Consider the following 22812-nt stretch of genomic DNA (forward strand, 5'->3'; position numbering starts at 1 on the left):
TCTTTTTTTTAATAAAAATAAGAAGAAGCATGTTCCCACATATCCAAAACTACCTTATTGTTTGGGTCTTTCACATTTTGTTTTGACTTTTTCTGAGCGTTATGGAGATTTCACAGATACAACTGAAATATTTATTAACACATATAAATCTATGGGTAAAATTAAATATCCTGCTGGTAAGATTATAAATTAGAATGGCTTCATTGGAAAGCAATTTGGTGTTACACATAACATTCATAATATTCATATATTTAAATATCTATTCACAAAGATGTTCATTGCAGCATTACTTATGATGAGAAATTAAAAAGTAAACAAATGAATTATTTTCTAGTCATTGAAATACTTGGAAGCATATTTAATAACATGAGAAAACATCCATAGCATAATTTTAAGCAAAAATAAAATACAAAATTAAGATGGTAATTTCCCAATTTTTTTAAATCTAAAAATACATGAGAACAAAGAAAACATATTAAAAAGGTAACAAATGGACTCCAAGGAATACAATTTCCTTTTTGACCTCTTCCTATTTTACAAAGTTTCCATCAAATGTGTTCATTTAATGATCAGTTCTTGCAGAACCAAGGCATAGCAATACAGTAAATGAATGGATTCTGAACTTTGGGATATCACAAGCTTTGTTTCCCCCCATTTTGGTGAGCATAATTTAATAGGAGATTAAATTCTGCTGTTCTTTCTCTAAAAAAAGAAAAGAAAAGAAAAGAAAAGAAAAGAAAAGAAAAGAAAAGAAAAGAAAAAAGAAAAATCAACCTCAAAGCAAACAAATCAGAGCACAGACACATGGACCCAACTTCTGCTTCCTCCTCTCTGTTACTTGCTATACAGAAAGAAAGCTCGTGTGAGAATTTATAGTAGGGGTGGGGAGAAGAGAGGCCTATTCAACTAGAGAAAGAAAAGAGAAGAGTAAGGAGAAGATCACATCCATTTCTTCCCTCCCTGATGCCAGATACAAATCCAACAGCTAGGAAGTGGTGTTGCCAGGTTCAAATTCAGGCAGGCCGACTTCAACATTGAACTTCCTAAAGACTATGCTAATGTTCACTTCTCAGTTATGATATTTGCTCTTAAATTCTAGTTTATATATGTTTTCCTATTCTGGACGTTTTTTCAAATCATATCTATTTTCAGATCTGGATATTTCTTTTAAGTTCTAATTTGCTAATAATTTTTCTTTTAAAGATTAATGTATGTTGGGGTGCCTCGGTGGCGCAGTCGGTTAAGCGTCCGACTTCAGCCAGGTCACGATCTCGTGGTCCGTGAGTTCGAGCCCCGCGTCAGGCTCTGGGCTGATGGCTCGGAGCCTGGAACCTGTTTCTGATTCTGTGTCTCCCTCTCTCTCTGCCCCGCCCCCGTTCATGCTCTGTCTCTCTCTGTCCCAAAAATAAATTTAAAAAAAAAAAAAAAAAAAAAAAAAAGTAAAAAATAAAGATTAATGTATGTTGGCTTTTGTTTGAAAAATTTGGGGCAACTGTTGAATTTTTTTTCTGTTAATTTGTTAATATAGGGAATCAAAATAATAGATTTTCTAATATTGAATCATCCTTGCAGCCTATTTTAAATCTGACATATTGTTAGGTTTTTTCCTTAATACGTTGTTTTATTTGTTAATGTATGAATACATCATTTAGGCGTTTTTACTTCATATTCAAAAGTGAAACAGAACTCTTCTTGTGGTACATTTGTCCACTTTTAATTCAGAATATTGTAGCCTGTGAGATTAGATAATTAGATTTAATTAAATTAAATTCTGAATCTGTTCATATAAAAGGAGGATTATGGGTTCCTTGATCTTAAATTTATCTCCAGTCAGCCTCCTTTTGTAAGTTACCTATTGAGCTTTTTTATTTTTGTTCTTTTGGGTCTTCCATTACTTCAAGTTTTGGCGATTTATATCTTCCAGGGAAAATTATCTGATTCATGTAGGGGATGTCTGAATTCATTGGTACAAGATTACTGATGGTAGTAACTAAAATCTGGAATTCCATAAAACTCTGAATCACTAATGGCCCCTTTGTTATTAGTTGTATTCTCACATTTTTCTTGATTATAATTGCCCTAAATTTGTCTTTTTTATTTTTTTCAAATACTACTTTTTGTTTTAATCAAGTCTATTCTATTTTTTGTTTTTTGATTTAGTTTTAGTTTTTGTTTTTAAAGTTTTTATTTAAATTCTAGTTAGTTAACATATAGTGTAATACTGGTTTCAGGAGTAGAATTTAGTGATACATGTAATACCCAGTAATACCCAGTGCTCAACACAAAAGTGCCCTCCTTAATACCCATCACTCATCTAGCCCATCCCCACCCACCTCCCCTCCAGCAACCCTCAGTTTATTCTCTATAGTTAAGTCTCTTATGGTTTGCTTCCCTCTCTTTTTTTACCCCCTCCCCTATGTTCATCTGTTTTGTTTCTTAAATTCCACATATGAGTGAAATCATATGGTATTTGTCTTTCTCTGACTGACTTATTTCACTTAGCATAATACTGTCTAGCTCCATCCACGTTGTTGTAAATGGCAAGATTTCATTCTTTTTTTTTTTTTTTTAAATGTTTATTTTTGAGAGAGGGAGAGAGACCGAGCACAAGCGGGGAGGGGCAGAGAGGGAGGGAGACACCGAATATCTGAAGCAGGGTCCAGGCTCTGAGCTGTCAGCACAGAGCCCCTCGCGGGGCTCCATCTCACAAACCTCAAGATCATGACCTGAGCCAAAGTCAGATGCTTAACCTACTGAGCCAACCAGGCGCCCCAAGATTTCATTCTTTTAGACAGCTGAATCCACAGACCTTGTTGTTTCTGTCCTATTAATTTATTCTTTTACTATTGTTGCAACTCTTGCTCCACTTTCTTTGGGTTTATTTTGCTTTTCCACCCAATTTTTTTTATTAAGATACAGTTCATTTATTTTTAATACTTTTTTTAAATAATCAAGACTGTATATTTTTTCAATTAATTACCACTTTTTTTCCACTCTGTGCGTTTTTGTTTTGTAAGATTTTCTTATTGGTAAGTTTTAAATATTTGATTATTACTGATTTTTAATTTTATTCAGTATGTTCAGCCTCTGTGACATAATTCCAGTTTTGTTTTTGTTTGTTTTTTTTTTTGTTTGTTTGTTTCTGCTTCTGTTCCAGTCAGTTTAGTGCTTAGGCTCTTGCAAGAGGGACTCTTGGAAGCTGTGCTGTAGAAGGCTATGCATTGGCTTTTCTCTTTGGGTCCAATCAGTGACTCTCTATCTTACAGTTTTTTTCTTCTTTTTAATAATTAAAAAAATTTAATTTTTTCAAAAATATGTAACATAAAATTTGCCATCTTGGGGCGCCTGAGTGGTTCAGTTGGTTAAGCGTCCAACTCTTGATTTTGGCTCAGGTCATGATCTCACGGTTTGTGAGTTCGAGCCTCATGTTGGGCTCTGCACTGACAGTGCAGAACCTGCTTGGGATTCTCTTTTCCTCTCTCTCTGCCCCTCCCACATGCATGCTCTCACTCTCAAAATGAATAAATAAACTTAAAAAAAATACCATCTTAATTGTTTATAAGTCTACCATTCAGTAGTGTTAAGTTGTGCAACAAATCTGCTGAATTTTTTTAATCTTGCAAAATGAAGCTCTTATACCCATTAAACAACAATCCCCATTTCTCCCTTCCCCCAGTTCCTGGCAACCACCTTCTGTTTCTAGAATTCAACTACTTTAAGTAGGTCATATAGGTAGAATTATACAGTATCTATCCATATTTTAGCAGGTGTCAGAATTTCCTTCTTTCTTAACACTGAATGATACTGCATTGTATTTTTGTATCACATTTCATTTATACATCATCTTTTGGACATATGGGTGTCTTCCACATCTTACAGATTACTCTAAACCCATTTATATTCGTTGTAATTAATTAAGTCTATGTTTTGACTTTTCTCTCTTGTTTTGTGTTTTCTCTTTACTATTTTTCCCCTCAATTTTTCTTTTTTACTTTTTTCTACTTCTTAAGAACATCCTGAAAATGTTAACGTATTTACCTAGCTTTTTGTCTAACAACATCTAGAGCCAATCAACCAAAATTAGATCCAAACTTTAACATGCTTTTATTCACCTCTGTTTTTCCTCTGCATCCTCCACACGTATATACACCTCTCATTTGTCGTGTCAATAGTGTCTTGAATTATAGATCTAGATTAATACTTTAACTGATTTTTGAAGTTTTACAATCCATAATGATGTAAATTATCACTCTTCATTATATCATTGCCTCAACTTAGTTTTGTATCTCTTCTTCCTTGATTGCATCTTTTAGATTCTTTCAGTTTTGGGGGCAATAAATCTTGTGAATCCATCCATATATATTTTTTTAAGTTTATTTATTTATTTTGAGAGAGAGAAAGGGAGAGAGAGAATCCCAAGCAGTCTCCACACTGACTATGAGGAGCTCGAAGTGGGCTCAAACTCAGGAACCATGAGATCATGAACTGAGCCAAAATCAGGAACTGGATGCTTACCTGACCGACTGAGCCACACAGGTGTCCTGAATCCATCCATATTTGAAAATGTCATTATTTTCTTTTAGATTTGAATGGTAACTTGCCTGGATATAAAATTCTAGATTCAGTTCTTTTCCTTTATCAGTTACCTGTTTTAAGATTTTGCTTTATTGCTCTACTGTGTCTGATATTGCTCACAAGAGGACTCATGAGAATTTGATTCTCATTTCTTTTTGAGCTTTGTGTTCTGTTCATTTTTTAGTATAATTTCTTCATTCATTTACTTCTGAATTTAGCTATGATGGGTGCAGGTACTCAATGGGCCCTTTTTATGTGAGATTCTGTGGCATTTACAATATCATCTTATTAGCTACTGAGGAAATCAACTCTCTGGACTCAGCCTTATGTTTTTTATAATAGTTATATAGGGGAGGAGATCTTATAACTTTCATGAAAATTTTCAGTCATGAGACAGGTATAATAATAAAAGACTCCCTAGTTTATAAATAAAGAACAACTGAATCCAAATTGTATTTCTGGCCAGTGAAATAAGTTCAAGTTACCTGCTCAGATGGCTAGATACCTAGAGATGGCTTCCAGGTCCTAGAGAGGACAGAGTAGAAAATTTATCTCAAAGGCACAGAGAAAGGATGTAGTTGATGTAGTTTCCTCCAAGGAGTTTTGGGGCATAATTAGCCTATTATCTGAGGTCTAGAGTAATTACTAAGTAAATTTTCCTTCTCTTTCTTAAGTGCAGGACAGTTCTGTTTCCAATGTCCTGCCCTTTTACAATATCTACAGTCTGAATAATATCAAGGGCTGACTCACCCACACAACTACGTTTTCTTCAATTTACTTCTTTTACGAGGGCAAAGATTTCCAACTAAGGTGGAAATCAAAAGATTCTTACGTTTTAGATTTAGAATTGTGTGGTTTTGAAATATTTTAATAAATCATTCCATAAAAGCTTCAAAATGGTTTATTTCCTTCTGGGTATATAGTTCCATTTCAGGTTATGAGAGAAGTCTATCCAGCTCCCGCAAAAATTTCTTATCAGGCTCTGAATATCAGCTTCCAGTTAGGCCAGCATCTAATCATAGAGCTTCTTTAAAAATTCTTTCAAATAATCCTATTATCAGCTTTCGGCCAGGACAAATAATAAATATTTCTGACAGCACTGAATTCCTTTTAAAAGTTTTTTTTCCCCCTTTATCTTTTAAAACAAAATTACACATACAGGTGACTCAAAATCAAAGCCAATAATCTTTTTAAAAAATCTTTTTGTTTATGTTTAAAAGAGAGACAGAGTGGAGCAGGGAAGGGGCAGAGAAAGAAGGAGACATAGAATCGAAAGCAGGCTCCAGGCTCTGAGCTGTCAGCACAGAGTCCAATGCGGGGCTCAAAGCCATGAACTGTGAGATTATGACCTGAGCTCAAGTCAGACCCTTAACTGACTAAGCCACCCAAGTGTCCTGAATAATCTTTTTATTGACCTAACCATAGATGCAAGAGGCACCCCCAAAGAAGGTACAAGAGATGCGGTCCTCCTGGGATCCAGGGCCACTCTCAAGGAGCCAAAAGAAAGTAAGACAACTCCCCTGAGCTGCTATCAGTTGGTAGGACACCAGCCTCAAATGAGGTGTGATGCACATTTCTGTCCAGCCATATTTTTGGCCCCCAACCTGATGGATGAGCCACCTGCACACGCCAAGAACCAACAATCTGTGTACCCTGGGCAGAAAGAAAAAGAAGGCCAAGCCAAGTTTTCAGGACACAAAACCAGACAAACGGGGAAGCAATAACCATCCCTGGGAGGGAAAGTATCAATAACCACTGGGCACCCCAAAACCAAATCCGGAAGAGTTACAATTCACAGAACTGATTCTTATAAATGTCTTAGTCCTGTTAATTTGAATTTGAAAAAGAAAGGTCACATGAAATTTAACCTTCCTCTCTGGACTGGACCCTACAGACAGAGATCTCCGGAGAGCTGACTTTGGTAAGAATTCTTATCCTTCGCGGGCTTCTGCTGGTTTCCCAGGATCCCATTGTTAAACTGTTTAAACAAGGAGGTTTTAGACGGTTGTGGCTCTAATGCAGTGGTGGCCTACATAAGCAAACCAACATCAGCCTGTAAATGCCTCAAGGTTACAAAATCAAAATATGGAGGGCAAGCATTCATAAACAGCCAAATAGGCTTTCAGCTATTGCCAATTAATAATTTCCTTATCTTGCTTCTACCCTTTCTCTATAAAAGTCTCCCAACCCCCTGGGGACCCTGGGTGGCTCAGTCCGTTAAGCTCTAACTTCAGCTCAGGTCATGCTCTTGCGGTTCATGAGTTCAAGCCCCACACTGGGCTCTGTGCTGACAGCTGACAGCCTGGAGCCTGCTTCAGATCCTGTGTCTCCCTCTCTCTCTGCCCCTCTCCCACTTGCTCTCTGTCTCTCTCTGTCTCAAAAATGAATAAAACATTTAAAAAAAAATTAAAGAAAAAGTTTCTCCCAGCTCCTGTGAGTGAAGTGCTCCTTACCACTTCCCATTTGGGGCTGCTCAATTTGAATAGATTTTTGCCCAAATATGGTCTTAATAATTTTCGTATTGTCTCAGTTTACCTTTTAATACCATCTGCAGGCTTTGGTACAAGTGGGGTGTACCAGTGGGCCCCTTCCTTTTCAGCAGAACTGTAAAGGAGGAAAAATAATCTTCCTGAGTTTTTGGCGGAGACCACAAGTAATAAAAGACAGATTAACAAAACAAAAACAAACAGAAGTTTACTGACATACATGTATCTCACACATACATGTGAGATACCCAGGAAAACTGAGTAACTCCTCCAGATGGCCCAAACCACCACCTTAAATACCATCTTCAGCTAAAGATAAAAGATATTGAGGGAGGAGGGGAGAAGCCAGTTATGGGAGGTTACCAGGAAAAGCATGGTAGAGTAAGGAATGTTATGTGGATTTTAGTCACTGTTCCTCCATTAATAAGTTTCTTGTTATTTAAAATCACACTTCTTCTCCTGGTACCTAAAGGAAGACAACTTACTAATGTAGATGTCCTTTATAAATGTAAATTTCTTTTGCAGAAGGTAACTTCTACTCTATTTTCAGAGCTTCTCCTGTGTCGGCTGTTTCTCAAAAATAATCAGCCCAAAGTAATCCTTTTTGCCAAAAAGGCATATTCTACTACTCTTCAATAGTAAGAAGTCAAAGGAGTCTGTAAACTAAGAAAGTTTTGTTATAAAAAATTTGTGAAGGATACAAGAAAGGCAGGAAACATGTATAAATATTAAGTTTCTTTTATAGACCAGTTGCCATTTATAGCCAAGTTGTGCACTGCAAGCCCCAGAGGGAGTCAATAACACTAACTGTGCTATGACTGAAGCCCATAGAGGTATGTAATGTATGAGGTGGCTCACTCTGGGCTACCTTTAAAGTGGGATGCTAGGTAAATAAGGATATAAAATGTAAGATGTAGAATCCACCTTTGAAGACCTTAACATCTAATTAAGTAGATATTGGAAACACACACACACCCCTAACAATAGAAGATAGTGATTTTTTGGTTTTTAATTTTATTTTTTACTTTTTAAATTTTACATTCAAATTATTTAGCATATAGTGCAACAATGATTTCAGGAGTAGATTCCTTAATGCCCCTTACCCATTTAGCCAATCCCCCCTCCCACAATCCCTCCAGTAACCCTCAATTTGGTCTCCATATTTATGAGTCTCTTCTGTTTTGTCCCCCTCCCTGTATTTATATTATTTTTGTTTCCATTCCCTTATGTTCATCTGTTTTGTCTCTTAAAGTCCTCATATGAGTGAAGTCATATGATTTTTGTCTTTCTCTGACTGACTAATTTCACTTAGCATAATACCCTCCAGTTCCATTCACATAGTTGCAAATGGCAAGATTGCATTCTTTTTGATTGCTGAGTAATACTCCACTGTTTGTGTGTGTGTGTGTGTGTGTGTGTGTGTGTGTGTGTGTGTGTATAGCACCTCTTCCTTATCCATTCATCCATCAGTGGACATTTGGGCTCTTTCCATACTTTGGCTATTGTGGATAGTGCTGCTATAAACATGGGGGTACATGTGTGCCTTCAAAACAGCACACCTGTATCCCATGGATAAATGCCTAGTAGTGCAATTGCCGGGTTGTAGAGTAGTTCTATTTTTAGTTTTTTGAGGAACCTCCATACTGTTTTCCAGAGTGGCTACACCAGCTTGCACTGCCACCAACAATGCAAAAGAGACCCTCTTTCTCCACATCCTCGCCAACATCTGTTGTTGCCTGAGTTGTTCATGTTAGCCATTCTGACAGGTGTAAGGTGGTACCTCATTGTGTTTTTGATTTGTATTTCCCTGATGATGAGTGATGTTGAGCATTTTTTCATGTGTCGGTTGGCCATCTGGAGGTCTTCTTTGGAGAAGTGTCTCCTCATGACTTTTGCCCATTTCTTCACTGGATTATTTGTTTTTGGGTGTTGAGTTTGATATGTTCTTTATAGATTTTGGATACTAACCCTTTATCTGATATGTCATTTGCAAATATCTTCTCCCATTCTGTCAGTTGCCTTTTAGTTTTGCAGATTGTTTCCTTCGCTGTGCAGAAGCTTTTTATTTTGATGAGGTCCCAGTAGTTCATTTTTGCTTTTGTTTCCCTTGCCTCCAGAGATGTGTTGAGTGAGAAGTTGCTGAAGGCAAGATCAAAGTTTTTGCCTGCTTTCTCCTCAAGGATTTTGATGGCTTCCTGTCTTACATTGAGGTCTTTCATCCATTTTGAATTTATTTTTGTATATGGTGTAAGGGAGTGGTCCAGGTTCATTCTTCTGCATGTCGCCATCCAGTTTTCCCAGCACCACTTGCTGAAGAGATTGTCTTTATACCATTGGATATTCTTTCCTGCTTTGTCAAAGATTAGTTGGCCATACATTTGTGGGTCCATTTCTGGGTTCTCTATTCTGTTCCATTGATCTGAGCGTCTGTTCTTGTGCCAGTACCATACTGTCTTGATGATTACAGCTTTGTAGTATAGCTTGAAGTCTGGGACTGTGATGCCTCCTGCTTTGGTTTTCTTTTTCAAGATTGCTTTGGCTATTCGGGGTCTTTTCTGGTTCCATACAAATTTTAGGATTATTTGTTCTAGCTCTGTGAAGAATGTTGGTGTTACTTTGATAGGGATTGTATAGAATATGTAGATTGCTTTGGGTAGTATCAACATTTTAACAATATTTGTTCTTCCTATCCAAGAGGATGGATAAGATAGTGATTTTTAAGTGCCAAATTAATGAACAGGAAACAAAAACCATGGCTATTTAAAAACAGGAGAGATTACTTCCAATTTTGGTGATCAGAAATGGTTTCATGGAAAAGATAAAGCATAAATTGGGCTGTGAGGGATGGTAGAAATTCAATAAGAAGAGAACAACAAAAAAGACATTTCAGGCAATGGAAAAAAGGTAAGGACAACATTGAGCCAGGTATGATAAAGTTTAAGGAAAGGGACAATAAGTGGATTTGATTGAATGTGGAGGCTAAAAGAATAGTGGGAGTTCAGGATAGACAGATAAGATGGAATAAGGTTGTGGACAGCCTTTTGACTTCAAAATAAGGATTTTTGGAATATCCAGCTGGTATGTGGAATTACTCAAATTATTGAAGAAAGGGAATTCAAGATGATACTTAAGAGATATTAATCTAGTAGTGATGTCTACAATTCATACAGAGAGGAACTAGAGTAGCAAAATCATATGAGGGCTTTGAAGGTCTAAACTATGCATAGTGCCAGTCATATGGGAAGAGGCAAGACAAGAATGAAATGAATCTAAATCCAAGACACCTGTTCTGCAGGGAGTCAGTATTGCAAGGGCAGATGCTGGCAGAAGTGTTTCCAGAGCAGGAAAATCAGAGTCATTATTGTGTCACTAAAGATCTAATACAAACTTTTTGCTCATGATTCAGTGGAAAACATAATTAAAGCCAGTTTGTTTCAGCTATTTAGTTATTTTAGCTATTTACTGTTTGTCTCTGTCTATTCTTAGAACCCAGTCTTAGAATCATATATTTGTAAATAAATATATTACATGGGTCAGAAATGTTCTTTCTTTATATAGTCAATATTTGGAACTTTTTCAGTGTTTACATTAGACCTAACTGTATGGAATATTATTGGGCTAGGAAATTTTATCCTTTGAAATATAAGTGATGTTGTTATGAATAAATATTTTTAGACGAATGAATAAAGCACTCTTTATTATATGTGTTCTTTAAAATAAGTTAAAGCTCTTTAAATCTAGTTAAATTAACAACTTTTTAATTAAATTTTGCTATATTATGGATTTTTAACGTCTTCCTTTTGAAAGTTCCACAGCTACTATATAATCATAAGCATAAGAAATATTTTACTTCCCCTACAATCATTTTAAATTTCATGGGCCAAATTCTCCCCTCAGATGTACTTTTTATAACTCACACTGAAGTGAGTGGAAATTTAGTTAGACTATCTGAGGGCAAAATTTGGAATCACATTTGCAAAGATATTGACTTTTCTTGATTCATGTTTTATTGAGAAATTGGACATTTAAATTGGCTCGGATTATCTGTAATAAAGTATTTGAACTTGATGCCATTTAGACATATTGGGGAAAGAAGAAAAATAATGTTTTACTGCAAGTTGCTACTTTTCAGATTTTGACTTTCGTTTCCCATGAAAAAATATAAAACTGGAGAATTAAACACCTCCATATTTTTCCCTACTGAGCCTGAAAGTTAAAAAGCATTTCAATTGCATGAGTAAAATATTTTTTATAGCATAAAATAACACTGGAGCTGTAGGAGACTGTCAGGAAAAGGGAAAGGGAAAACGGTGGAAGAGGAGAATGTATATGAAATATTGGGCCCAGGAATCCAAAATAAGTGAACCAAATAGTTTTAAGATTAACTCATATTATTTCATCTCTCATTCTCATTGTGTGATCACTACAAAGAGTTCCTGTAGTTCTGTTTTTTTTGTGTGTGTTTTTTTGTTTTGTTTTTGTTGTTGTTGTTGTTGTTTTGTTTGTTTTTGGTGTTGACCTTAATTATCTTTGCTAAATGTTAGAGTAGTGTAGTATACCCAGACAAGCTTCAGTCCCATGTAGGCAGAATTCTACAAGGGATTCTGCTTACTCGCCCACTCTGGGCACCAGACCTCTGATGGCAAAGCACAGATAGAAGTCATTCAGTTCTACTGTTGATATTTAATTAATTTTGGGGAAACTTTTTTAGTTCTTTTAAAAAATATTTTTTAATGTTTATTTTTTAAGAGAGAGAGAGAGAGAGAGAGAGAGAGAGAGACAGAGTGAGAGGCAGGGGAGGGGTAGAGAGAGAAGGAGACACAGAATCCAAAGCAGGCTCCAAGCTTTGAGATGTCAACACAGAGCCCAGTGTGGGTCTCGAACTGATGAACCACGAGATCGTAACCTGAACCAAAGTTGACGCTCAACTGACTGAGCCACCCAGGCACCTGGGAACTTTTTTGGTTCTTAATGAGAAATTTGTTTAGGCTGATAATGCCCATCCTTTTAATGAGAATGATCTGTAGTTTATCCCTCTCACCAATTTATAATTTGCTATGTTCACAATTTGCTATATGTACTATATGTGTTGGGTTTCAGTATTTGTGCCATGTCTCCCCATTTCCTAACTTTGTGTGTGAAGAATCATTTTTGGCCCTTGTGAATCCTCCTTTGTGTCTCTCATGTTTGATATGTTCTTACCATTGTTCTTCCAAGTTAAAAGGTCACATCAAGTTGTACCTTCAGGAACCTTGCTGTTGAGTTTTATCTTTGATTATGCCCCTCCTCAAACATATTGTCAATAGACTATCAATTGTTACCAATTGATATTTAGAAAGGCTTTGCTTTTTTCCTGTAAGCTCTGCAAGATGTTTTCTGTGTTTGTGCAAGACAATAGCATTCTGTCTCTAATATGACCACTCCATACTTGTGTTCCCTTCCTATTAGTAAAATAAATGCTATAGTTACAGAAATACCATTAAAGCCTCCTTGTAAGAAAGACTTTATTTTTCCACAAATTCACTCTACCTCCAACTGGGTAAAAACACAGATTGGGACAGAATTTTAATCCATTAAATGGACTCCTTTTCTCTTCTTCCCACCCTGAAGTAGTAGTATTAGCTACAGTATGATTTTCATGCAAAGTCCTATCACTTGTATTTCTTATTCTTTGTTCTTGACACATTATGAGTCCATAAATACTTGTTGCAGGAATCTACGATGATCTTGAAGATTTATTTTTTAAATAGATAACATAATTTTAGTTAAAAATTGAAGGACTTCTACAAAATTTTATGTAAATTGGGAGTGTAATCAAGAAGTTCAAACTGATAAAACATGTTTAATCTACTTTAACTTCTGGAAGGTTTATTTTCTCCCCTGCTGGGTGACACAAGTGGCCTATGAAGCCAGAGAACAGTTTCCTACAAGTTCTTGTTGGAAATGTTAGTACCCTTCTTATCTCTGTGGAAGCATCATTGTCTTATAGCCAGCATTATACAAATATTAAAAGATTTTTTTATTCCTGTCCTGGAAGGATGATTGGGGGCTGCCGTATGCCACAGTGTAGGTAATAGACTCATTTCTGTGTAATTATAGCAAAATCTAGATGACTTGGTGAAGAACATTAAAGTATAGCAATGAAACTTAGTCTTTATCCATGGTGATAATAACAATAACAATAATTTCCATTTATGTTGAAACTATTTTGTGTCTGGGGTTCTACAAAGTTGGCATTATGATCTTCATTTCAGTTGTAGAGTAGCTATTAACCTTTCCTATGGTCTCATGTTAATAATTCTCAGCTCTGTGACTCAAACTCATACTCTGAGTCCCAAATCCTTGACTTCTTTCCACTCCAGCAGAGACTGGGAAGCACTCCTAACAGAAAAGAGTTCCCCATGGCAGAAACAAAGGAGGGACACTATTCCAGCAGTTGTGTCAGGGGATAAGGTTTCCAGAAGCTATTTTTGTGGGTAGCCTATATACTTTACCACAGACTCTAACACACTCTGTGTGATTTCTTTTAAAAACCCTTTTTGTGTCCTTCTGGACTAAGGTTCTTTATGGTGAAATTTTGCAGAAGCAGTCAGAACAGATGACTTGAGGGATCAGCATGATGCCAATTTTTTCTTCACAGCTGCATAGTGGCCTTCAATAAAGACAGACGTATAATAACTGAATTCCTCAGACAAAGAGAATAGCAGTACAAAGGCTGGCTGGCTTATAATTCATGGAGGAAACATCTGATCCAATGGTATAAGAGGATCTGTTATTTTTTTCCATATGAGATTATTTGAATTTTTGGGGGGTATCTTTTCTCCAGAGAATATACCTGTCACATAGCCAGAAGTCTTCCAATTTGGTTTTCCATATGTTGTCAAGTTTCTTCTAATGATGGATTCAAGTTACCTTCAGGGCAAGCAGTATTGATAACTTTCAGAAAAATAAATGGTCTCTTACTTTGATCATGTATACAATTTAAGTACTATACTTCACAAAGTAGGTTTGGGTATAAAAGCTTAAGGTACTTTAGCAATAGGAAATTTTGTTGGTGTGTTAGAAACAAGTGTTAAGAATAAGAAATAATTTAATATACTATTGCCTATTACCAAGACTTTTTAAAACAGAGTAAAACAATGTTAATGAACATTACTGTCTTGAACTCACCTAAGGGACTAAATAAAAAATAATATTCTTCATTCACATGTAAAATATATTAATGTAGTCCTTGGTTATAATTGGAAACAGCAAAGAGAAATTTTAATATTAATGATTGCCAAACAGTGTTAATTTGCTATGATCCCACACTCAGGGTAACAGAATTCAGTTAGAAGTTTACCTTTCTGGTCATGAAATACTATGTGAAACTTCAAGCTGCCAAACATAAGAAAGAAACCGTAGAGAGGAGGCCTTCTGGAGACCCCAATTCAGTGGGAATTACATCACTGGTTATGCATGTGCTCCTTTTTAGTGAGAGGTCGCCAAGACATCAGCACTCAACTCTGATGTTTATTTGAAATAACATTTTTAAGGAAAAGGATGGTTCTTGCCTTGGTGCTAAATAATTAGTAAGACATTATAATAATAATAATTGTTGTTTTACTCTCTACGTAGTTTCAGAGAGTTTATAGAAAATGATCACTTTCATATTTCTCCTTAATCATTTGGAATAGTATGTTATGAAAGTGCTCCCCCTACCCCCACTCTTTTATAATAATTCGGTTCTGAAGTCACCATTTTGTTTCAATAAGGGAAAAGAGAAACCAGGAGAGCAAATCGTGATGTTCTGTCAAACATAGGAGTATTGGTCATTGCTTTTTGGTTAATTGGTGATTCTTCTTAATATTATCACTTCTGCAGATTAAAACTGTGTGAATGAGCTAGGCTGTGGTTATAAATCGGCCAAGTTTCAAAATATCTAACAGGTTCAGGGAAGCTTTTTGTAAAAGCAAGGCCTTATCTCACAGTCCCTCTGCAGAGGTGTCCTTGGAGAACCATGTGACTATATTCTCTTAGACACAGTTGATTGAACCAAACTAGAGTATCTGACAACCGAGTAAGTATTTTATGGACTTTGGCCAATCAAATTTTCTGCCCAGTTTTAAAGGAGGAGTTGGAAGGGCATTGGAAGGCGCGATGAAAGAGAGGGAGAGAGAGAGAGAGAGGGATGGAGAGCTCCTCCTCTCCTGAAGCCTCATGGGAAGTGTAACTGGAAAGTGAAGCCAACTGAATCAGCAGGATACAGAATCAAGACACAGGAATCAGCCAGTCCTGGGTTTGAATTACCTCCACCAGTTCATGGATGTCTGAAACTGAGAATGATTAATCACCTCTCTGGGATTCAGTTTCCTTATGTGTAAAATGGGGCTAATAAAATTTACTTTGCCAGGCTGTTATGGTAGGGCTTTTAGGGCTTTAAGATAATGGGTATGAAGAACCTAGCCTGGTTTCTGGTTTCTGCACTAGGCTCAGTGCATGGAAACTATTATCCTTCTTGGTTCCCTCCTCTCACTTTTCTTCAGCTTTCTGTTACCTTTCCATACAATAGTATTGACTTTTGACGTGAGATGACTACTGATTTATCCTTCGGGGTTTTTTTTTTTTTTTTTTTTTTACAGCGTTACTCTAGTCTCAACAACTTCTAGGTTTTCTTGTGTTGCTGTTTTGTTGTTGTTGTTTTTTCAAGTAATCTCTACACCCCATGTAGGGCTCAAACTCAACCCTAAGATCAAGAGTTGCATGCTCTACTGACTGAGCCAGGCTGGCACCTCTAGGTTTTTTTTTCTAATTAAAGGATTTTATGACTATATTTTGGTACTGCATACAAGTCTTTGGTATCATTACTTAAAACCAAGAGATTAAGGAAAATTAAATATGCAGGCTTTTTCCGGTTTCAGGGTCATCTTTTCATGGTGCTATTGCTACAATGCAATCAATGCTAAAGAGAGATGATTTTAGAGCAAGAAGTCAACAACCTCATTATGGATTTTGTTTTCAGGATTTTATTTTATTATTTTTTGAATCACAACAAATAAATCTTTATTCTTTTCTGCTCAGGAAACTTGGTTTTATATTCATTCACTACAAAATCCTGACTCTCAGAAAACAAAAGACAAATAACCCTCAGTGGTTTTTTTTTTTTTTTTTTTCCTGTCAGGCTTTTATTCTACTTTGACAGTTGGAAATAGTCATTAATAACTGATGCAATCAAGAGAATTCTACAGTATGTGTGGTAAAATAATTAATATGGAATTATAATTCAAGTCTTTCCTTCTAATGAAAAAACAAGGCCTGCTCCAGTACACAAGTTTGAGTTCAATAATTAGAGTTGACTTTAGGCATATCCATGAAGAAAATTTCCTCCAGAACCAAATTTGAAAGTAAAGGGAAATGTTTTTTTAGAGTCATTTCTCTTGGGTCAAAATAGTGCAATATTTTCTAGAATAAGTAAATCAGGTACATGGTAGTACTTTGATGTCAATATTTTTATTTTCTTACTTATTTTTTAAAGACTGGACTTAAGCTCTTGATATAAAGCAGACTTTTAATTTCCCGTTTTTCAAAGATGATACTGAAAGGTCACTTTCTAGCTTTTAAAGTTCTAAGAAATGACTCATTGTACAACTACTGTCTTACAGGATTCAAAATCAAATTTCCGGTCAGTATTATGCATTTTGATTTGGCAAACATGTATCCTTTTTTATGTCTTGTAATAGAGATTATTATTAAGAGCTTTTTATTACTGGTTTCCATGTTCTAGGCAGTGGATTTTCTGAGCACTCTATCACATAGGTAAAAAGATCATTGCATTATTTAACGAAATCTACTGTTTGTGCCAGTTGTAACAAAATCTCTGGCAGAGATTCATAAAAGATCTGGAAAGCTTATTTAATTAATTTCAGACTTATCTTTACATTTATTTTTTACTATTTATTAATTAGTAGAGATGCCTACGTTCAGAAAGATGAACATTCTCAAGCTGACAAGTTTGTTCCCCAGAAACATAGCATGCAACCAAAAGGGAGCTATGCCAAACCAGGGTCATGAGTGAATGAGGGTTGTGTCAGACCAAGACCAGAAAACATTTCTTTTTCTATCTAATGATCAAAAGCTGTGGAAACTTCTGTGCCTAAAGAGACTTGACAGAGCTTTTGACTGAAAAGCCAGTGTGGCTTAAGGGCCAGAGCTGAAAGACTGGGTCTGACAAAGAACTGAGTGAGTGCTCTGGGGAAAATGCCATGGGCCACCCTCTGGATTGTGATCTGGTCCAGCTGGGCACAGTGGACCTGGTCTGGCCTGGTTATAGCACTGGTTTAAAGAACCCCAGGAAAACTGACTTAGTCCAGATTCTTTGGGGCACAAGTGAAATTTAGTCTCACCATTCATTCACTAGTTTGAAAAATCTCGGATTAGCCTTAGAATTGACTTTTAATCAAGACATATTTACTGAATACCTATTATGTGTTTCAAGGCCATCTAATTTTAAATTCCCTTCAAGTAAACTGTATTTATTTATTGATTCATCTCCTTCCCCGTACAGAAAGTTAGATAGTATCTTCAACAGTAGGTCAAAGGGATCAAAACTCAGAATGATTAAGGCAATGTTCTCTGATTAAGGCATTGTTCTTACCCCTGACAAAGCTACGCTTACATGTTTCTTTTTCTTTAAAGTTTTGTTTTGTTTTGTTTTTTAACATTTATTTATTTTTGAGAGACAGAGACAGTGTGAGCAGGGGAAGGGCAGCGTGAGAGGGAGACACACAATCCAAAGCAGGCTCCAGGCTCTGAACTGTCAGCACAGAGCCCAATGTGGGGCTCCAACTCATGAACCGTGAGATCATGACCTGAGCAAAAGTTGGATGCTTAACCTACTGAGTCACCCAGGCGCCCCTACCCTTACATTTTTCAAAGAGGATCATTTATCCTATTATTTAAAATCTCCAAATATTGTTATTATATTATTTTAATAAAGTTCTTCTACTTAGGAAATTAGGAACTGTTTGTGTTCCAAGGCTTTTCTTATAGTCTCCAAGAAACAGAAATCATTTCCATGGTTGTGCATTGGTAACAACAAGCCAACAGGCTCAAAATGGAGTTACTTATGCTAAGTCCCATGTTACCAAACTGAGATGCAACTTAATTAGCTTTGGCTCTTCTAGAAATGTAATTTTAAACCAGTTATCAGGAGTTGCCTGATGACCAAGCACTAGATCTGCCAGAGACATCTGCCATCACTTAAAAGAAAGTAACCTTGCAACAGCCAATCTGCTTTTTTGTTTGGTATAACTTCCTTGTTCCTGCTTCCTTTTACCCGTAAGAATTTTTCATTTAGTACAGCTTCTCTGAGCTCTTTTCTATTTGCCAGATTGGATGCTGCCCCACTCATGGATTGGTGAATGAACCCAATAAAATCTTTAAAATTTGTTTAGTTGAATTTTATTTTCTAACAGTGTGGTCTTTAATGTTATCAAAATTATTATGATTTTTAACGGTTTACAAGGAACATCAAATGGACTCCCAAAGACCTCAGATTAGAAAATTATGAAGACCATCAAAAGAAATGAATAGGAAACTCCTAGCTTGTCTTAAAGGGAAAAACAAAACAAAACAAAACAACAACCAAACGCCTTTTCAAATTTCGTCTGAGCACACTGCAATACCTAACTTTATAAAAAACAGTGAAACAAGACTTTTGTCATCCTGCGATACTGGGTTCTGCTGTTTGGGCTTTCCCTTCTCCCATCTCCTCGGTTTATGTCTGAAGATCTATCACAGGTCTGGTGATTTCCAAGCAAGAGAGGATTCAGAAATGGTGTATCTTGTGAAGTGTAAGCACTTTCTCTGGGTTACAGCACCATACAAGAACTAGTTTCTACTGGATTTAAATATTTAAATTGTTCGAGACAAATTTTGAATTAACTTGAAATGGATTAGTTGCAGACTGTGTACACCCCCGTTCCCTGTACGTTAATCACCATACTTACTGATCCCCTACGAGTTCAAATCCCTGAAACAAGCATGAAAAAAACAATGCAAGAAGGACCCAAATTTCCTAGTCCTCAGGGTTGGTTTTCAGTAGTCGGGCAATAAGCATACTTTCAGAGTCTGGAACTCCATAAAATTGTTTTGGAGGATGCCCCCAGCTGTGTCACGGACCATTTCGTTTTGCATCTAAAAACAGTACAATTTCCCAACTAGAACTAGTTCAGCGCGGCAAAACCCAGAGCTGGACAAGGGCGGGTCTCGAAGCTGCGGCGCTGGACGCGGGGAGCAGGCTGGTCCTCTCCTTTCGCCGGCCTCTGGGTTTGAGGCCCCGAGGTCAGCTCCGCTCTCGGCTCCGCGCCCGGCGCGGGTGCGAGCCGCCAACTTCGGGCCAATCAGCGCGCGGCGTCTCTGAGACCGCAGCGCCCCGGCCCGCGCCCCCCGCGCCCCCGCGGCAGCAATGGCAGCAGCGGCCGCGGCGGCTCCGGGCTGAGCCAGACCCGGGACTAGGAGGGGCTGAGCCGCGGGGGATCCTGGAATCGGCGGGGAGGTGGGGATTCTGGGAGGAAAACTCCATTTCCTCCTTCCCTGCCGGCCTCTCCCCTCCACCCAGCACCCCAAATTTCGATGTGTCTCCTCCCGGGCGCAGAGCGCTGGTGCTGAGCGAGGCGGCGGCGGCCGCGGCCGGGAAAATGCTGGGCATGTACGTGCCGGACAGGTTCTCCCTGAAGTCCTCCCGGGTTCAGGACGGGATGGGGCTCTACACGGCCCGCAGAGTGAGAAAGGTGGGTGACCCGGCGGCAGCCTGCGCGCCCCTGCTCCTGCCGCGCTCTGTGCGCCTCCCGGGGTCGCCCCTCCTCAGGGCTGGGGGCTCTGCGGGCGTCCCTGCCGTCGCCCCTAGCCGGGGCCGACCGGGACCCCCGCGGGAAGGCCGGGGCCGACGGGGCGGCCTTCGCCTGCCGCGTCTCCCGAGCGGGCAGCGCCACGTAAGTGCCTGCGGGGCGCGCTCTGCTCTCGGCCGGTCCAGGGGCGGAACTGCCGCGGGCCGCCCTGCACCAAGAGGTCTTTCCTTTCCCCTGCAGGAAGTGAGTCCGGATGGAGCCTCCCTCTTCCTCGGTGCTGGGAGTGAGCTGCGTCTTTGCGTTGGCGGAGCCGCGCGTGGGCGGGTGTCTTCACAGGCGCGCACGCAGCCCCGCCGCCGCCTTTCTTCCTTTAGGGTGATTGGAAATGTGGTCGGAAGCGCCTCGCTCTCGCTATAGGGTTTGGGAGGGGGTCATCCCGAGGGAGGCTCAAAACAGGTTTTGGAATCTCATTCACACACTCAGAAGTTCTTTCCTTGCTTCCAAAATGTGTTGTGTGTATTCTGGGAGGTGACAACTCGATAATCGTAGAATCTCTGATCTTTTTTTCTCTGCCTTTGCATTTTCTCTGACTAGATCTCTCTTTCCAGAAGTTTAGAGACAAACGAGCAAGGCAGGCACGTTGCACTATGCATGGGGGAATGGCCTGGAAATGTTGGATGTTGAAAACAAAGGCCTAGGAGGAGAGATAACTGGAAAATTACAAACTTTTGGATTTGATGAGACACGTGTTACAGCCATTTCACAGGATGTGTACAATCTGGAACCACAAAGCCAGTGGTAAAATGCCCAGGGTAACGAGAGGCACCGTTTATTGAGCAGATACTTTGTGTCAAGGCCCCTTTCTGGAACTTTATCTACATTAGTAACGTCATCAGCACAGCTCCCTTGAGAACAGTATTAATCCTCATGTAAGAGACGAAAAAAACCAAAAGTAATGCACAGTTAAATTTCGTGCAGAGGCTTCAAACCCATGGCTTCTAGGTCCAAAGCTCATGTTCTTTCCAGATCTATCCCTACCAAGTTCACACTCGCACCGAACAGATATTTTGAAAACGAGGTTTGGGCAAGAGCAGGCTTGTTTAGGAAAGGTATGCTAGCAAGAGGGTCACAGAATGCACCCAGAGACACCAGGATGCCTTTCATCTGAGTATAAATCGGAAAGGGGGAAGAAAGATCAGTGCTTCAGAGGGCTTCCTTGACAACATGACCTATAAGCATCTCCCAGGATAAAACTGGAAGAAGCCAATCCCATACTTACTTTTTCAAATGGGAGTTTGGAAGAATGCTCAAAGGTACAAACCAGGAGTAAACACTTTATCTGAATTTGAGATGAACTGAATAGATGTTTTTGTCAAATAGGTAAATGTCAGCATCCACATTCGTTCAAAGCAGAAGTTGAAATTCTGCTTTTAATCCTTTCTCACGGCATCTAGAAAATTCCCAAATGTATTTTTCATGAAAGTCTCAGGCCTAAATTTAATTAATTAAAAAGTAAACACAATTCTTAAACATTATTTTGTTTATTGTTATTAATAGTTATAAATTAAAAAGTTATACAAATAATTAGAATTATTACATAATCCCTATATTGTGTCTTATATTACTATTTAGGCTTTAGAAACAGCTAGCCAATGTACTTTCTTTTGATATTTTTATAAATTCCAACTTATTTTTCCATGTATTTAGTTATTTGGACATTTTTTATTATTTTTGGATATAGAATGAACAGCTTCCCAAATCACCATATGTTAGTCTATTTTATTATTGCAGTACTAAATAGACACTTATCTTTTCCTGGCTCTTACAATTTCAACATGTAAAACACAGAGTTTTTCATCCCGATCACATCTAGAATGCTTATCTATATTTCAAGTGAATATGCAGATGTTTGCATTGAATTCAGATGTCCTACTATTAGTGACATAATTTAGTTATGATCACAAGATACTCAGTCAAAAGGTCATCAATCATGGACAGGTTCACTGATGCCAGAAATAACCCTGAATTAGTTTTCAGTTCCTTTGCCTTCCAAAGGCTGAGGACGAAGCTGAAGCTGAATAGCAGATTTTAGCTGAATGGTAAAGTCAAAGCTGAATGTCCTTACCTGTTTGTGTGTAGTTTCTTGATTATTAAATATTTCCCACGTTACCTTTAATGGGCCTTCTGGCCATAAGTCAAGGATCAAGGGGTCTGAGAAGACTGTATTTCAGCAAAGACCTTAAACTTTTCATATTCCCTATTCTGAATAAGTTTTGGAATATATCACTTTATATGTTAGAAATAACAAATTTTTGTCACACTTTTATAACACACATGCTTGTATAACACTTCTGTTTCAATAAAAACAAAAAAACACACACAAAAAAAAACCAATTGCAGGGCATCTGGGTGGTGTCCAACTTCGGCTCAGGTCACTATCTCGTGGTTCATGGGTTCGAGCCCAGCGTCGGGCTCGTGTCTCCTATCTCTCTCTCTCTGTCTCTCTCTCTGTCTCTCTGTCTCTCTCTCTCTGCCCCTCCCCTGCTTGTGCTGTCTCTCAAAAATAAATAAATAAATAAATAAATAAATAAAAGGAAGAAAGAAAGAAAGAAAAAAAAAACAATTGCAACTAAAGCCATCTATTGATTTCAAATTCATAGAAGCTAATCCAGACTGGTACTGACATTGTGGGATCTTTCTAGAGACTCCACTCCCTCTACATTCATCAGGTCAATTTGATTTTTTCTTAACAATGGGACCCCTTAATCCTTTTTTAGGTCCACTCCTTTTTGTGCAGTGTTTGCCAGAGTGAGTTCCCTGCAATAGAATCACCTAATGCCTGGCCCCACCTTAGCCCTATTAGGTTTTTCCTTGGCAATAATCTATTTTTGCAGGCCTGAGCTTGTGCTGTCTCACAAGCTCTC

At 38.1% G+C, this 22812-nt stretch overlaps 1 protein-coding gene across 5 annotated transcripts in view; it reads left to right on the forward strand.

Annotated features, from left to right (window-relative positions):
* Positions 1-19503: 19503 nt before the first annotated feature.
* The window catches only part of PRDM5 (PR/SET domain 5), a 204996-nt gene continuing 201687 nt past the window's right edge, over positions 19504-22812 (forward strand). For 3 of the 5 annotated variants that reach the window (XM_042935605.1, XM_042935608.1, XM_042935606.1), the window contains exon 1: positions 19504-19831. In XM_042935605.1, the coding sequence (XP_042791539.1) occupies positions 19739-19831 (93 nt within the window). In that variant the 5' untranslated portion in view covers positions 19504-19738. The remainder of the gene's footprint in view (positions 19832-22812) is intronic. The other 2 variants (XM_042935607.1, XM_042935604.1) reach the window with 2 other exon arrangements.

The sequence above is a fragment of the Panthera leo genome, chromosome B1 (genome assembly GCF_018350215.1).
Source record: "Panthera leo isolate Ple1 chromosome B1, P.leo_Ple1_pat1.1, whole genome shotgun sequence".
Lineage (NCBI taxonomy): Eukaryota > Metazoa > Chordata > Mammalia > Carnivora > Felidae > Panthera > Panthera leo.